Genomic DNA, 18,370 nt, shown 5'->3' on the forward strand with positions numbered 1-18,370 from the left:
TATTAAAAACTATATGCAATGATATGCCAATAAAGTTTACTCTATGTAACATTGATGGTCACAGGGAATAAGACGATATGATTCCAAGACCACAGGGAAAATGGAAAATTACATGGGTAAACTCTCTCCATACATGCATTGATGTACTAGATGCTCCAGAAAAGAAATGCTGTTTGTAGACTCTGCTCAGGTTAAAGGAGTTGCTGCATTTTCCATCTTCAAGAACACACCTAGCTCTCAGCTTCCTGCTTGCCGGTGGCACTGTCTGAACTATCCACGTTCCCATGCTGCAAGTAGAGGCAGCTTTACTTCTGCATCAGGGGGACACAGGGAAGCTAAAGCTGGTGGACCTACCGATGTAGCCAGCATCAGACCAGTGCTTGCAAGCTCTATAGCAAACAGCTAAGGCTGGTTTCAGACTTGCGGATGGGAGTGCTACGGATTTCAGCGTACTTCCTCCCTTCTTCCTCCCTGAAACCATGCCTATGCTCCGCCTATGCCTCCTTGTTTCCTGTGGTGCCCTGTGTACCTATCTTTAACATTGGGTATGCAGGGACGTATGCTATATGCGGATGCCTCCACGTGCACCGTTTTAGCGCTGTGCCGAACTGCACTGAACGTAACATGTTGCATTTTGTTGCAGTCGGCACAGCGCCAAAACGGTGCATGCAGAGGCATCTGCATACAGCGCATGTCCCTGTGTACCCAATGTTAAAGATAGATACACAGGGCACTGCAGGACGCAAGGTGGCGTAGACGGAGCATAGGCGTGGTTTCAGGGAGGAAAAATGGAGGAAGTACGCTGCCGTCTGCAGCACTCCCATACGCAAGCCTGAAACCAGCCTAACAAGTGCTGCACTCCTCACCTGAGAGACCGGCCACCTCTGCAAGTCTATAACTGGTAACCTAAGCAATGAGCTGTACACACTACATGTAAAAATCTTTCCATGCTTGAGAGCGGAAATGATTTTTAAGAAGAGGTAAATTGTAAAGATGCTAGTTTTTACAAGTGCTTTGCAATTTTACCCATTTACCATGATGAGATAACTCATTAATTGAAAGTGGTTGTGAATGAAAGATCCACATATATAAAATAAGGGTGCTCTATTGGACAGTTTGAAAATGGATTTCTATAAATGTAGATAATCCCTCAGAACAGTACATATAAAAGGATTTGGGTCAAAGTTCTTAAGGCATGCAAACAATTACATGATTCATTACTTTCCTGTTTAAGCTCCTTTCACTCCAACACTTTCATTGCATTGCTTTAGTTTTAATATCTCATCTGCAATGAGTGACCTGCGATCTACATAGAACAGACAACTCCTTGGTAGGGGTTTTCTAAGAATAACTTTCTCTCCTCCATGGGCCTGCCTTGGGTTAACAGCTCTGCTTCTCTATCTCTACATCGGTCCTTGTTTCTTTGCTGCGGTGGTGATGCCGTGGCTACAGCACACATCACCGCTGCATCCAATCACTAAGCTCAGAAGCCAAGCTATGTACTTCGGCATAGTTTTGTAGCTCAGTGATGTGCAGTTTATCATGATGTAGGTGTAATAATATTTATATTAGCAAATACCTCCAATCAGAAATGTAGTATAGTTTTATTTTTCTTCGTTATGTCTCTTTCCTCATGTGCAGGCACTACATTTGATATACTAACCACAAGCCCCTTGACATACTAACTACTAGCCCTTTAATTCTTTTTTTACCCTTCTTGGTGCAGTGCCTTCTCTTATAGGTAAATTGTAATTGCCCATGCAAAATGTATTTGTAGCATGCAGTAGTTTTTCTTGGGCCAACTAACCCCTTTTCTTTGGCTGATCTATCTCTATTCCTAGGAGGGTGCTGGATTACCAAAGCATTTGAATACATCATTGGATGTGCTTGTGTTTATTGGTTTTCCATGCATACTTCCCATTTGATTGCTGCTGGTTTCTGTCCCCAATTGGAGGCCCTTTCATGTCCTGACTTTTTAATTTTTAGTATAACTTTTAATATTGTTATTCAGTAGAGATATTTTTACCTCTAATTTTGTCTTGGACCACTTCATATCTATATGGCATCTACCATAATAGATTATGTAGACCTCCAATTAGAAATGTAGTATAGTTTTATTTATTTTTTTTGCTATGTCTCTTTCCTCATGTGCAGGCATTGCAGGACCTTAGGTACCCATGGTTGCAATCACTAGGAACTAAATGTCACTATATCAGTGGTCGTAACCATAGATACCTAAGGTCCTGCAATGCCTGCACGTGAGGAAAGAGACAGTGAATCAGAAAAACTACACTACATTTCTGATTGGAGGTATTTGTTAATATTATTGTTATTATTACACCTACTACATATTGGGAAAGAGAAGACACAAAAGAGCACAGTGAGGTCAAAAATACTCTGTTGTAAAAAAAAATCACAGTAATAAGCAAGTGCTAGTCAAAAGATGGAAAAAACAGGGTATTTAGTTGATACGTTTTTTGCAAAAGAATGTATCCTAAGCTGCTCCACCAATCGTCAAGGTATACCCATATAGAGCAGTCCCACCTAATGTATATAATCCCTAGCTGATGTATTTAAAAACCTGATCATATGTATAGTACCTGTATAAGCAGAGTTCAGAGAGGAAAATTTCATGTGGACATGCTGGATGGAACAGCTTTGATGCAAATGACCCATAAGGAGTGGTGGACTCCCTAGTCTTGTAAAAACAAGAGAACAATTACAGAACCAGAAACACATGAGCTACTTGCACAATGAACAAGTCTGTAGGAACCTGTTCACACACCACCAAGAAACTTGAAGACACAAAAAAGCACAGTGAGGTCAAAAATACTCTGTTGTAAAAAAATCACAGTAATAAGCAAATGCTAGTCAAAAGATGGAAAAAACAGGGTCTTTAGTTGATACGTTTTTTGCAAAAAATGTATACTAAGCTGCTCCACCAATCGTCAAGGTATACCCGTATAGAGCAGTCCTACCTAATGTATATAATCCCTATCTGATGTATTTAAAAACCTGATCATCTGTATAGTACCTGTATAAGCAGGGTTCAGAGAGGGAATTTTCATGTGGACATGCTGGATGGAACAGCTTTGATGCAAATGACCCATAAGGAGTGGTGGACCCCCTAGTCTTGTACAACAGAGTATTTTTGACCTCACTGTGCTCTTTTGTGTCTTCAAGTTTCTTGGTGGTGTGTGAACAGGTTCCTACAGACTTGTTCATTGTGCAAGTAGCCCATGTGTTTCTGGTTCTAGATATTGGGATAGCAACTTGAAAATGGGAATACTCATTTAAGTAGCTCTAATTTTATATTTCAATGAAGAATTGCTGATTAATAACAAAACTATATCACCATTGCGGCTAATAATGTTTGCGGTAACATGGTGACTTTCTGTACCTAAAAAGATGAGAAGGAGTAATGAGTGAAACTGGCTGATTTAACGAAATAGTTGTAAGATGCATGTGCAGAACTAATGCATTGTACTTTATAAGGAAATATTAAAACTAGATCCTCAGCTTATTACAGAAAAGGGGCTTTGTAAATAGATACATCATGCGGCACATTGTATACCAAGCAAATCATTAGATACGGTTACATAAATTCCTCTCCGTCTTAATAGAAGTCATTTTTAAAGGGTCATGCTAATATTAAAACCACAGTGCAGTATGTTGTATACAGTGCAAAGATATAGAGCTGTATGTGTTTAGATTATTCCTAAATGGATTAGCTTCAAATCTGGTCATTCCGCTGTTCCTCTTTGCTCCTCCATATAGCGAGCAGCACAGTTTGGCCCTAAAGGTACCTTCACACATAACGATATTGTTAACGATATCGTTGCTATTTGTGACGTAGCAACGATATCGTTAATGAAATCGTTATGTGTGACAGCGACCAACGATCAGGCCCCTGCTGGGAGATCGTTGGTCGCTGAATAAAGTCCAGAACTTTATTTCGTCGCTGGACTCCCTGCTGACATCGCTGGATCGGCGTGTGTGACACCGATCCAGCGATGTCTTAACTGGTAACCAGGGTAAACATCGGGTAACTAAGCGCAGGGCCGCGCTTAGTAACCCGATGTTTACCCTGGTTACCATGCTAAAAGTAAAAAAAAACAAACACTAGATACTTACCTACCGCTGTCTGTCCTCCAGCGCTGCGCTCTGCACTCCTCCTGTACTGTCTGTGAGCCGGAAAGCAGAGCGGTGACGTCACCGCTCTGCTTTCCGGCTCCCAGACAGTACAGGAGGAGAGCAGAGAAGCAGAGCGCAGCGCTGGAGGACAGACAGCTGTAGGTAAGTATCTAGTGTTTGTTTTTTTTACTTTTAGCATGGTAACCAGGGTAAACATCGGGTTACTAAGCGCGGCCTTGCGCTTAGTTACCCGATGTTTACCATGGTTACCGACATCGTTGGTCGCTGGAGAGCGGTCTGTGTGACAGCTCTCCAGCGACCAAACAGCGACGCTGCAGCGATCCGGATCGTTGTCGGTATCGCTGCAGCGTCGCTAAATGTGAAGGGGCCTTAATTGGCGCAGCAGAATGTGAGTGCGATGTTTGTGTGGTGTACGAGCTGTGCTATTCTAGGGAGCTCATTACCATCAAGGGAGCTTTCCTCTTTGAAGAGCAAACATTTCCTCTTTGTTAATTCAGTAACATCCTGACAAGTGTGCTGATTGCTTCAAAATTCAGTAGGAAATGTTTGTCTGCTCTTCACCTGACTCATCATTTCTCTAATCCCCAATGTGATGACAAAGACCTAGCTGAACTCTTACACATGCCTCTATGATGTTTTATGCCTATTATTGTCCATTATTGTGGGCTAAACACATTACATAAAAATAGCCACAGAAATATCAAATGAGGATCCAAATGTTTGAATCCTATTATTTTTCCAAATGTTAGCTATCGCCTTTTCACTGAAAAGTATCAATGAATAGAGCTATTCCATAACACTAACTAGTTCCTAACTTACGAGTAATGTCATCAATTTCATTTTTACACTAACACATTATTGCTGTAAATTAAGAACATTTTGGTAAAATGATTATGGGACAGTCTATGCCACTGCAGATTTTGTGGATCTTCACGAGACCAAGGATGCTCTGGTGCCAGTGGAGGGCTTGTAAGTATGCGATTTGCATATATACCATAACATGCCAACTAGACCGCATCCAACCTCCTTCAATGCAAGCGTATTGTAGCCTATTGCAGACTCGCTCAATGCGGACTGGCAGCCTAAGGTCAGACAACCCCATTGATTCCACGTTCCGACGATTAGCTTTTGGTGCGTTTTTGATGCTGTTTATATTTTTGCTGCGTCACACATACATCATCTAACAGTTCCAGCAACGTGGATTAGATTTGTAGGAATCTTCTGCCCGGTATTCTTCTTTTTAACTCTGTGTAAACTCACCTGCATTGCAGGTTTCAAATCCGCTGCATGTCAATTTCTCTTGCAGGTACACTGAGTTTTTTGTGTGGATTTTCCCCAGAAACTTGCAATAGGTGCGGAAATGGTAAAAGGTGAAGAACACATATGCAATTTTAGCGTTTCCGAGGTGGAATGCATCAAAAAAGCATTTAATCTGCACCTAAGTATATCAATACATTTTTGTGAAAGCAAAACACCAAGAAGTTTAAAAAACAAAGCAGCTTTATTTAAAGCACGACGCATCAACAAGAGACAGAAACCGCAACATCAAAAACGCAATAAAAACGTGATAAATAAATGCACGCAAAAACGCAATAATAAAACACAAGTAACATAATTTAGATGAAATGTGCAGAAATTCGGCAACATCAAAAACTCAACAAAAGCTCATCACGGGAACATAGCCTAAAGGTTTGTGCACTCAACTTTTCAGGTAGCCCACCGAGTTTTTCAAGTGAATTCTTTTTTCAACTCCATTCACCAATGAAGAAACTGGCGGTTTCTCAAACAAATGTATAAATTATCAAAATTAAACCAAGACATTTCCCGGACATCTATTCAGCCTTCCCATTGATTTGTATTGAACTGTACAGAACATCTTCAGAGCGGAAAATGCATGAAAAATTTTCCACTCTTTTATTTTGACCGCTTGGCATCTTTGACAAACTGAAACAGTTAAAAGATGCTAGGAAGAGGGAACATGTGAGCAGCAAGTTGTTTTTATATAGAAATTAGATGGTAGCCCGATGCAAACTCGGCTTTGGGAAAATGGCCGCCGCGATCTCTTGTGCGCACGCGCGGCATCCCGCGGCCATTTTCCTGAAGCCCCGTGCAGCAGAGCACTACATCTGCGCACGTGCGGCCCCAGGAAGATGGCCGCCCCCACCGATGACAGGGGGTGATAGCGCAGATCGCGCGCTCCTTGTTCACGTGCCCACAGTGGATTAGTCACCTCAACGTGCGGACACCACTGCGCCACTAACGTAAAGCTGAGGAAGAAACAGCGCTGTGAACACGCCCACCCGACCTGACCAGCCTGATTGACAGGCGAAAACGGCGACTTTGGTAATGTATTGCGCAGCGTAGGTGGGGAATCAGGGTACACAAAATACACTATAGTAACGCGCAGGCCCTATTTAACAGTATTTATATCTCAATCTCAAAAAACGGGGTGACAGGTTCCCTTTAAGGACATGGGTGTGTAAAAACCGGACAGCACTCGCATGCCAAGTGCAGTGCAATTTTTTTTTTCGCACCTGTTGACTTGCATTGGCGAGTCTTGTCCAAAATACGAGGACAATCACAGCATGCTGCAAATTTTTTCTCTGTCCGATTTCAGTAGAGAACAAAATCGCAGATGAGCAGGGACTCATAGATCAACATCGGTCAGAGTGCAATCTGACTTTTATCGGATTGCACTCGCTTGTTTTCCTTGCAGATGAGTATAAGCCCTAAAGATCTAAAGATGGACATGACATTTTGTTTCTTATTCTGGCATGGAGCTATACTCCAGTTTGGATCTCTTGGCCATTTTACCAAGCTTCTTTGAAAGGTTTAAGTAAATTTGCGATTTTACACAATCATGGTTGGAAAATGAATGTTCCAAAGGAATGTGCTTAGGTGCATAGAGATTTTTTTTTTTAGCACTCAGAAAATGTGAACTAAACGAAGAAAAACATTGAAATATCAGATCTTACGTATCTCATACTTGCCAACTTTTGCATAAATACACCATTTCCATCCATACCTTTGCCAATCCCACCCTTGAACATGTGTCTATACTAAGACAATTGGAAACTCAAAGCTAAAGCTCTTAAAAGCTTTTTCTACTTATAAATTAGTGTAAATGATAAATTACAATTGACAGAATAACATGTTTTCCTTATGAGACATAATTTGCTAAATTAAACCACAAAATAGGTTGGTGCTATATAAATGGGGGTTAAGTAGAATGAAAATAGTGCATATTTCAGCAGGTAAAGTTCCATACGTTAATAAATATATACTAGAACACAATCTATAAGGTAAGTACACTAGTGTCATGTGGAGACATGAAGAAACAACCAGGAACTTATCAGACTCTGCAAATTGCTCTTCCACGTAGAATCATTTCATGCTGGTAAGAAGCACACATCACGCTGGGCTTAATTATCAAGTGTGTACACCGGCTTAACCCCATACACGGCAAGAGGGCGTTTCTCATCTCACCAGGGTAAGCACAGGGTAAACTTTGTGGATGCTGAACTAGTTATTATTGTTTGAGGTTGTTCAGAGACTTGTAAAATGAAGCAATATTGAGTCAATGTCTCCTTCGAAAAGTTGACATACACGTCTAAGAAGTCCTAGTTATAGGTATGATTGGTCTGTGTAGAATGCCATACTCTCCTGATAGCAATCCATATGTACACTATGGCATAATAATAGTTCTCATTTAAAAAAATAGTACTTTATCAAATTTTCTGTAAGATTTCTGTCTCGGTTGTATTGCTACATTAAGCCCTAACATGGCTGAATCCACCAAGCCCTAGCTAGCAAGACACATGTGATCCACTGACAAGAACGCAAAACAAATCTTCTTACATACTATGCCCCTTCAGAAGGTTCCTTCTAGATTGTAAGCCCTTGCAAACAGGTCCCTCATTGGTTTAATTGTTGATTAGTTTGTTATTCTGTAATGTCGGATTTAGTTCATATCCTCCGAATTGTCTCTGTATAAATGACAATTATTATTAGTATGTGTGCACACGACCAATTATCTCGGACGACTGATATTGGGGATTTTCACGGATAGTAACTGTACTCATGATATTCCATGGGGCTGTGCACATGTCCGATTTTTATCCGTGTGAGCTCGCATCAAAGGCAAGGACATGGCCAATGACGTATATATACATTATCAGTTGTAAAGGGGTCAATATTGTCTTAATGGACAGAGATGACATAGTCCACAAGATGATTGTCTTCTCCAGTGTAAGCAGATGTATAACTCAACATTATTATAAAAAAAGGTACATTTTTGTTATTATGTAATAAACTATGAAATGTGAAAATTATATTCACAAGGCATACATATATTATCCTGGTTATGACCATGTTGTCAGAAAAACCTCCAGATCCCTCTAATAGTATAGGATAGTACAGAACACACTCCAGCATTCATATCTCACACACACTGGAGCACTGCATTCATGTATTACAAATACCAAGTTTTATTAACCTAATATACAGGTAAGACAATCAAAACAAAAAATGGTAAAAAAAAAGGTTAGCCAAAAAGATCCAAAACATCTTACTTTATTACAATTTATTAACTGTACTTTATGTTATTAAAGTGTATTTCTTACTACATGAATGCATTATGCCAGTGTGTGTTTCTTTTTGATAGTGTCTGCTACTGACTATGTAATAGACTGTGTCATTTCTAATTTACTTCTACAGCGTTCATTATCCTTCTTATTGTTTAGACATTTACAATTTACCTCCACAGAGCATATGAACTATTCTCTCCTTTCTGACTATTCATGTCGGTGGTTCATAATATTATTCTCATACACAACAGAAACAATCCCTGTGACGTCGGAGACTTGTGTTCAATGCTATAGTCTTTTTTCAGAGGTTTCCATACTCAATAATCTGCTCCAAGAATTTGTCTATGGGTCTTAAGAATGAACAGTGTTTCACTGACCGTAGATGCTGGACGGAGATGGAACAGACTCATTTTCGAGGTCGGACATGACAGTCTTTGAACTTATTCCCGTTTGTGTCTCATAGTTCATGTCTGACGGTGATTTTGCTGGGTTTCAGAAAATGAGATATATGGTAATCCATTTTCAGCCCAGTCATCTTCAAGTCTTTTGTCTTTATTTCTCTAAGAAATGTCAAGGATATGACCTGTTCCATTTTCTCATCTATAGAACGTTTTTGGCGAGAAGCCCACCATTCCTGAATACAAGGTTGCTGCAATTCAGAAGTCACGCTTCATTCTACTGCACTATGGCACTTTTAAGGCAGGCTGGGACTGGCTCATTCTTTTGGCTACCTTCTATGTTGCTGTGACGGTTCCTTACAATGTGTGTTTCGCCATCACTCGAGATGACAGCATTTCATCACGTAGCCCACCGAGTGTTAGCGACATCTTCGTTGAGATCCTTTTTATGCTTGGTATGATACTTCCTAGTTCTAATGTTCTTTCATTGAAAAGTTGTATTGTTGGAAAAGCATTGTCATGTTCTAAACTACATTTTTACATTGATACATTGTTGTGAAAGCAGGCCTAGAAAATAATGGAATTTCAGCATCCAAATGTAAAAAAAAAGTTTCCATTAACTTTCAACAAACAGATCTTGAAAATGTTGGGTCAATTAAACACTTAGAGTTGCCTGGTTAAATGTAAATCAAACCAGTTTTTTGTATCAAAACAATTTTCACAATGTCAACTTACTGTTAATGAATGGAAATATTAATTATAAAACAAATATGCTTTATAGTATAAAACTGATAAAACCCTTTAGAATTTCAAATGTTTCTATAACTTAGTTATTTTTTCATTTTATTTCCTTGTTGATAAGTCCTTGTTCTGAATTGTTCATTCTTTTTAAGTTTCGCCACTACATGCTAAAGATCTGAGAATTATTTGAGGAATATTGCAATTTACAGCTTAGTTCTCAATTTGTAAATGTTTAACCCGTAACTCAAAAATCAGCAAATTGTACTCAGCTGTGCAGTTGGCTCTGATTGTTTTCCTAGTCCAATATTCCAATTGAGGTTTATAGAATAGAAAAAATTAAAAATAAAAGGAACACCCCTGGTGGGTGAGAAGGGAGTAGATATATATATATATATATATATATATATATATATATATATATATATATATACATATGTATATATATATATATATACATATGTATATATATATATATATATATATATACAGTACAGACCAAAAGTTTGGACACACCTTCTCATTTAAAGATCTTTCTGTATTTTCATGACTATGAAAATTGTAAATTCACATGGAAGGCATCACAACCATGAATTAACACATGTGGAATTATATACTTAACAAAACATTGTGAAACAACTGAAAATATGTCTTATATTCTAGGTTCTTCAAAGTAGCCACCTTTTGCTTTGATGACTGCTTTGCACATTCTTGGCATTCTCTTGATGAGCTTCAAGAATTAGTCACTGGAAATGGTTTTCACTTCACAGGTGTGCCCAGTCAGGTTTATTAAGTGGGATTTCTTGCCTTATAAATAGGGTTGGGTCCACCAGTTGTGTTGAGCAGAAGTCTGGTTGATACACAGCTTATAGTCCTACTGAATAGACTGTTAAAATTTGTATTATGGCAAGATAAAAGCAGTTAAGTAAACAAAAACAAGTGGCCATCATTACTTTGAGAAATGAAGGTGAGTCAGTTCGAAAAATTGGGAAAACTTTGAAAGTGTCCCCAAGTGAAGTTGCAAAAACCATCAAGCGCTACAAAGAAACTGGCTCACATGAGGACCGCCCCAGGAAAGGAAGACCAACAGTCACCTCTGCTTCTGAGGATAAGTTTATCCGAGCCACCTGCCTCAGAAATCGCAGGTTAACAGCAGCTCAGATTAGAGACCAGGTCAATGCCACACAGAGTTCTAGCAGCAGACACATCTCTACAACAACTGTTAAGAGGAGAATTTGTGCAGCAGGCCTTCATGGTAAAATAGCTGCTAGGAAACCACTGCTATGGACAGGCAACAAGCAGAAGAGACTTGTTTGGGCTAAAGAACACAAGGAATGGACATTAGACCAGTGGAAATCTGTGCTTTGGTCTGATGTGTCCAAATTTGAGATGTTTGGTTCCAACCACCGTGTCTTTGTGCGACGCAGAAAAGTTGAACGGATGGACTCTACATGCCTGGTTCCCACCGTGAAGCATGGAGGAGGAGGTGTGTTGGTGTGGGGGTGCTTTGCTGGTGACACTGTTGGGGATTTATTCAAAATTGAAGGCATACTGAACCAGCATGGCTACCACAGCATCTTGCAGAGGCATGCTATTCCATCCGGTTTGCGTTTAATTGGACCATCATTTATTTTTCAACAGGACAATGACCCCAAACACACCTCCAGTCTGTGTAAGGGCTATTTGACCATGAAGGAGAGTGATGAGGTGCTACGCCAGATGACCTGGCCTCCACAGTCACCAGACCTGAACCCAATCGAGATGGTTTTGGGTGAGCTGGACCGCAGAGTGAAGGCAAAGAGCCAACAAGTGCTAAGCATCTCTGGGAACGCCTTCATGATTGTTGGAAGACCATTCCCGGTGACTACCTCTTGAAGTTCATCAAGAGAATACCAAGAGTGTGCAAAGTAGTCATCAAAGCAAAAGGTGGCTACTTTGAAGAACCTAGAATATAAGACATCTTTTCAGTTGTTTCACACTTTTTTGTTAAGTATAAAATTTCACATGTGTTAATTCATAGTTGTGATGCCTTCAGTGTGAATGTACAATTTTCATAGTCATGAAAATACAGAAAAATCTTTAAATGAGAAGGTGTGTCCAAACTTTTGGTCTGTACTGTATATATATATATATATATATATATATATATATATATATATACAGTGGGGCAAAAAAGTATTTAGTCAGTCAGCAATAGTGCAAGTTCCACCACTTAAAAAGATGAGAGGCGTCTGTAATTTACATCATAGGTAGACCTCAACTATGGGAGACAAACTGAGAAAAAAAAATCCAGAAAATCACATTGTCTGTTTTTTTAACATTTTATTTGCATATTATGGTGGAAAATAAGTATTTGGTCAGAAACAAAATTTCATCTCAATACTTTGTAATATATCCTTTGTTGGCAATGACAGAGGTCAAACGTTTTCTGTAAGTCTTCACAAGGTTGCCACACACTGTTGTTGGTATGTTGGCCCATTCCTCCATGCAGATCTCCTCTAGAGCAGTGATGTTTTTGGCTTTTCGCTTGGCAACACGGACTTTCAACTCCCTCCAAAGGTTTTCTATAGGGTTGAGATCTGGAGACTGGCTAGGCCACTCCAGGACCTTGAAATGCTTTTTACGAAGCCACTCCTTCGTTGCCCTGGCGGTGTGCTTTGGATCATTGTCATGTTGAAAGACCCAGCCACATTTCATCTTCAATGCCCTTGCTGATGGAAGGAGGTTTGCACTCAAAATCTCACGATACATGGCCCCATTCATTCTTTCATGTACCCGGATCAGTCGTCCTGGCCCCTTTGCAGAGAAACAGCCCCAAAGCATGATGTTTCCACCACCATGCTTTACAGTAGGTATGGTGTTTGATGGATGCAACTCAGTATTCTTTTTCCTCCAAACACGACAAGTTGTGTTTCTACCAAACAGTTCCAGTTTGGTTTCATCAGACCATAGGACATTCTCCCAAAACTCCTCTGGATCATCCAAATGCTCCCTAGCAAACTTCAGACGGGCCCGGATATGTACTGGCTTAAGCAGTGGGACACGTCTGGCACTGCAGGATCTGAGTCCATGGTGGCGTAGTGTGTTAATTATGGTAGGCCTTGTTACATTGGTCCCAGCTCTCTGCAGTTCATTCACTAGGTCCCCCCGCGTGGTTCTTGGATTTTTGCTCACCGTTCTTGTGATCATTCTGACCCCACGGGGTGGGATTTTGCGTGGAGCCCCAGATCGAGAGAGATTATCAGTGGTCTTGTATGTCTTCCATTTTCTAATTATTGCTCCCAGTGTTGATTTCTTCACTCCAAGCTGGTTGGCTATTGCAGATTCAGTCTTCCCAGCCTGGTGCAGGGCTACAATTTTGTTTCTGGTGTCCTTTGACAGCTCTTTGGTCTTCACCATAGTGGAGTTTGGAGTCAGACTGTTTGAGGGTGTGCACAGGTGTCTTTTATACTGATAACAAGTTTAAACAGGTGCCATTACTACAGGTAATGAGTGGACGAAAGAGGAGACTCTTAAAGAAGAAGTTACAGGTCTGTGAGAGCCAGAAATCTTGATTGTTTGTTTCTGACCAAATACTTATTTTCCACCATAATATGCAAATAAAATGTTAAAAAAACAGACAATGTGATTTTCTGGATTTTTTTTTCTCAGTTTGTCTCCCATAGTTGAGGTCTACCTATGATGTAAGTTACAGACGCCTCTCATCTTTTTAAGTGGTGGAACTTGCACTATTGCTGACTGACTAAATACTTTTTTGCCCCACTGTATATATATATATTTTTTTTAAACTCCCTTCTCGCCCCCGATGGTAGAGGTCTTTTTTTGTCCTTTCTCATTCTCGGGTCCCAGAGGCCTGGGAGTTTAAGGCCCTGGTCACACTAGCAGTATTTGGTCAGTATTTTACATCAGTATTTGTAAGCCAAAACCAGGAGTGGAACAAATAGAGGAAAACTATAATAGAAACATATGCACCACTTCTGCATTTATCACCTACTCCTGGTTTTGGCTTACAAATACTGATGAAATGATGTAATACTGCTAGTGTGACGGCAGCCTAAGGGTTCTGCGCAGGATCTTAGTTGTTCCCAGCATTGCACTCTCTGTGTGTGTATATATATATATATATCTATATATATAATTGTCTAAGGGTTTTTCCGTCTGTCTGTCTGTCTGTCTTTCTGTCTGTCTCTCCTGGAAATCCTGGCTCTCTGATTGGTCGAGGCCGCCAGGCCTCGACCAATCAGAGACCGGCATAGCATCGACGTAGAAATCCCGCGTCTCTGATTGGTCGAGGCCGCCATGCCTCGACCAATCAGCAACGGGCACAGCGACGATGATGTCATAAAGGACGTAGACATCCCGCGTCTCTGATTGGTCGAGGCCGCCATGCCTCGACCAATCAGCATCGGGCACAGCGACGATGATGTCATAATGGTTGCCATGGCGACGATGATGTCATAAAGGTTGCCTCGACCAATCAGCGACGGGCACAGTCTGCCGCAAATTCTGGAATCATCATTGTCCATATACTACGGGGACATGCACATTCTAGAATACCCGATGCGTTAGAATCGGGCCACAATCTAGTCTATATATATAATTGTCTAAGGGTTTTTCCGTCTGTCTGTCTGTCTGTCTGTCTGTCTGTCCTGGAAATCCCGGCTCTCTGATTGGTCGAGGCCGCCAGGCCTCGACCAATCAGAGACCGGCACAGCATCGACGTAGAAATCCCGCGTCTCTGATTGGTCGAGGCCGCCAGGCCTCAACCAATCAGCAACGGGCACAACGACGATGATGTCATAATGGTTGCCATGGCGACGATGATGTCATAAAGGTCGCACAACAGACAACCATACACAAATATGCACAAATCATCATTGGCCATATACTACGGGGACATGTATATTCTAGAATACCCGATGCGTTAGAATCGGGCCACAATCTAGTATATATATAATTGTCTAAGGGTTTTTCCGTCTGTCTGTCTGTCTGTCTGTCCAGGAAATCCCGGCTCTCTGATTGGTCGAGGCCGCCAGGCCTCGACCAATCAGCAACGGGCACAGCGACGATGATGTCATAAAGGACGTAGAAATCCCGCGTCTGATTGGTCGAGGCCACCAGGGACATGCATATTCTAGAATACCCGATGCGTTAGAATCGGGCCACAATCTAGTATATATATAATTGTCTAAGTGTTTTTCTGTCTGTCTGTCCGTCTGTCCTGGAAATCCAGCGTCTCTGTCTCGACCAATCAGCGATGGGCACAGCATGGCGACGATGATGTCATAAAGGTTGCCTCGACCAATCAGCGATGGGCACAGTCTGCCGCGAATTCTGGAATCATCATTGTCCATATACTACGGGGACATGCATATTCTAGAATACCCGATGCGTTAGAATCGGGCCACAATCTAGTATATATATATATACTAGATTGTGGCCCGATTCTAACGCATCGGGTATTCTAGAATATGCATGTCCCCGTAGTATATGGACAATGATGATTCCAGAATTCGCGGCAGACTGTGCCCATCGCTGATTGGTCGAGGCAACCTTTATGACATCATCGTCGCCATGCTGTGCCCATCGCTGATTGATCGAGACCAGAGACGCTGGATTTCCAGGACAGACGGACAGACAGACAGAAAAACCCTTAGACAATTATATATATACTAGATTGTGGCCCGATTCTAACGCATCGGGTATTCTAGAATATGCATGTCCCCGTAGTATATGGACAATGATGATTCCAGAATTCGCGGCAGACTGTGCCCATCGCTGATTGGTCGAGGCAACCTTTATGACATCATCGTCGCCATGCTGTGCCCATCGCTGATTGGTCGAGACCAGAGACGCTGGATTTCCAGGACAGACGGACAGACAGACAGAAAAACCCTTAGACAATTATATATATACTAGATTGTGGCCCGATTCTAACGCATCGGGTATTCTAGAATATGCATGTCCCCGTAGTATATGGACAATGATGATTCCAGAATTCGCGGCAGACTGTGCCCATCGCTGATTGGTCGAGGCAACCTTTATGACATCATCGTCGCCATGTCAACAATTATGACATCTACGTCGATACTGTGCCGGTCGCTGAATCAGAAACGTGGGATTTCTACATCCTTTATGACATCATCGTCGCTGTGCCCGTTGCTGATTGGTCGAGGCCTGGTGGCCTCGACCAATCACAGACGCGGGATGTCTACGTCCTTTATGACATCATCGTCGCTGTGCCGGTCGCTGATTGGTCGAGGCAACCTTTATGACATCATCGTCGCCATGGCAACCATTATGACATCTACGTCGATACTGTGCTGTTATGTTTGCTAATGACAGGTGTTATGAAAGCAATCCAGAAACACAGTGTGCTTAGCGATCAGAGCGCACACAGTGATCTGACAAATACCCAAAAATACAAGAACGAGCTCTGAGACGTGGAAACTCTGTAGACTGCACACCTGATCCTATCCTAAACACAACTAAAAGCGGCTGTGGATTGCGCCTAACAACTACCTAGGCAACTCGGCACAGCCTAAGAAACTAGCTAGCCTGAAGATAGAAAAATAGGCCTGACTTGCCCCAGAGAAATTCCCCAAAGGAAAAGGCAGCCCCCCACATATAATGACTGTGAGTAAGATGAAAAGACAAAACGTAGGGATGAAATAGATTCAGCAAAGTGGGGCCCGATATTCTAGGACAGAGCGAGGACAGTCAGGCTATGTGCACACTTTGCAGATTCCACTGCGGATTTTTCCGCAGCGGAATTGCAAAATCCGCAGTGAAAACCCATCGCGGTTTTTACTGCGGATTTATCGCGGTTTTTACTGCGTTTTCTTCTGCGGATTTTCAACTGCAGTTTTCTATTGGAGCAGCTGAAAATCCGCAGAAAAGAAGTGACATGCTGCGGAATGTAATCCGCAGCGTTTCCGCGCGGATTTTTCTGCAGCATGTGCACAGCGTTTTTTGTTTCCCATAGGTTTACATTGAAATGTAAACTCATGGGAAACTGCTGCGGATCCGCAGCGGTCAAATCCGCTGCGGATCCGCAGCAAAATCCGCAAAGTGTGAATATAGCCTCAAGCGAACTTTGCAGTCTACAAAAAACCCTAAAGCAAAACCACGCAAAGGGGGCAAAAAAAAACCCACCGTGCCGAACTAACGGCACGGCGGTACACCCTTTGCGTCTCAGAGCTTCCAGCAAAACAAAAGACAAGCTGGACAGAAAAAAAGCAACAAAAAAGCAAAAAGCACTTAGCTATACAGAGCAGCAGGTCACAGGAACAATCAAGAGAAGCTCAGATCCAACACTGAAACATTGACAAGGAGCAAGGATAGCAGCATCAGGCGGAGTTAAGTAATGAAGCAGTTAACGAGCTCACCAGAACACCTGAGGGAGGAAGCTCAGAAGCTGCAGTACCACTTGTGACCACAGGAGTGAATTCAGCCACAGAATTCACAACAGTACCCCCCCCTTGAGGAGGGGTCACCGAACCCTCACCAGAGCCCCCAGGCCGACCAGGATGAGCCGCATGAAAGGCACGAACAAGATCGGAAGCATGAACATCAGAGGCAAAAACCCAGGAATTATCTTCCTGAGCATAACCCTTCCATTTAACCAGATACTGGAGTTTCCGTCTAGAAACACAAGAATCCAAAATCTTCTCCACAATATACTCCAATTCCCCCTCCACCAAAACCGGGGCAGGAGGCTCAACAGATGGAACCATAGGTGCCACGTATCTCCGCAACAACGACCTATGGAATACATTATGTATGGAAAAGGAGTCTGGGAGGGTCAAACGAAAAGACACAGGATTGAGAACCTCAGAAATCCTATACGGACCAATAAAACGAGGTTTAAATTTAGGAGAGGAAACCTTCATAGGAATATGACGAGAAGATAACCAAACCAGATCCCCAACACGAAGTCGGGGACCCACACGGCGTCTGCGATTAGCGAAAAGTTGAGCTTTCTCCTGGGACAAGATCAAATTGTCCACTACCTGAGTCCAGATCTGCTGCAACCTATCCACCACAGAATCCACACCAGGACAGTCCGAAGACTCAACCTGTCCTGAAGAGAAATGAGGATGGAACCCAGAATTGCAAAAAAATGGAGAAACCAAGGTAGCCGAGTTGGCCCGATTATTAAGGGCGAACTCAGCCAACGGCAAAAAGGACACCCAATCATCCTGGTCTGCAGAAACAAAACATCTCAGATATGTTTCCAAGGTCTGATTGGTTCGTTCGGTCTGGCCATTAGTCTGAGGATGGAAAGCCGAGGAAAAGGATAGGTCAATGCCCATCCTACCACAAAAGGCTCGCCAAAACCTTGAAACAAACTGGGAACCTCTGTCAGAAACAATATTCTCAGGAATGCCATGCAACCAAACCACATGCTGAAAGAACAAAGGTACCAAATCAGAGGAGGAAGGCAATTTAGCCAAGGGCACCAGATGGACCATTTTAGAAAAGCGATCACAG

General features: G+C 42.0%; 1 protein-coding gene across 3 annotated transcripts in view; it reads left to right on the forward strand.

Moving 5' to 3' along the window:
• Positions 1 to 18,370, forward strand: part of LOC138644753 (voltage-gated delayed rectifier potassium channel KCNH8-like) — an 824,668-nt gene that overhangs the window by 678,348 nt on the left and 127,950 nt on the right. For all 3 annotated transcript variants that reach the window (XM_069733531.1, XM_069733533.1, XM_069733534.1), the window contains one exon: positions 9,348 to 9,594. In XM_069733531.1, the coding sequence (XP_069589632.1) occupies positions 9,348 to 9,594 (247 nt within the window). The remainder of the gene's footprint in view (positions 1 to 9,347; positions 9,595 to 18,370) is intronic.

Source organism: Ranitomeya imitator, chromosome 7 (genome assembly GCF_032444005.1).
Source record: "Ranitomeya imitator isolate aRanImi1 chromosome 7, aRanImi1.pri, whole genome shotgun sequence".
Classification (NCBI taxonomy): Eukaryota; Metazoa; Chordata; class Amphibia; order Anura; family Dendrobatidae; genus Ranitomeya; species Ranitomeya imitator.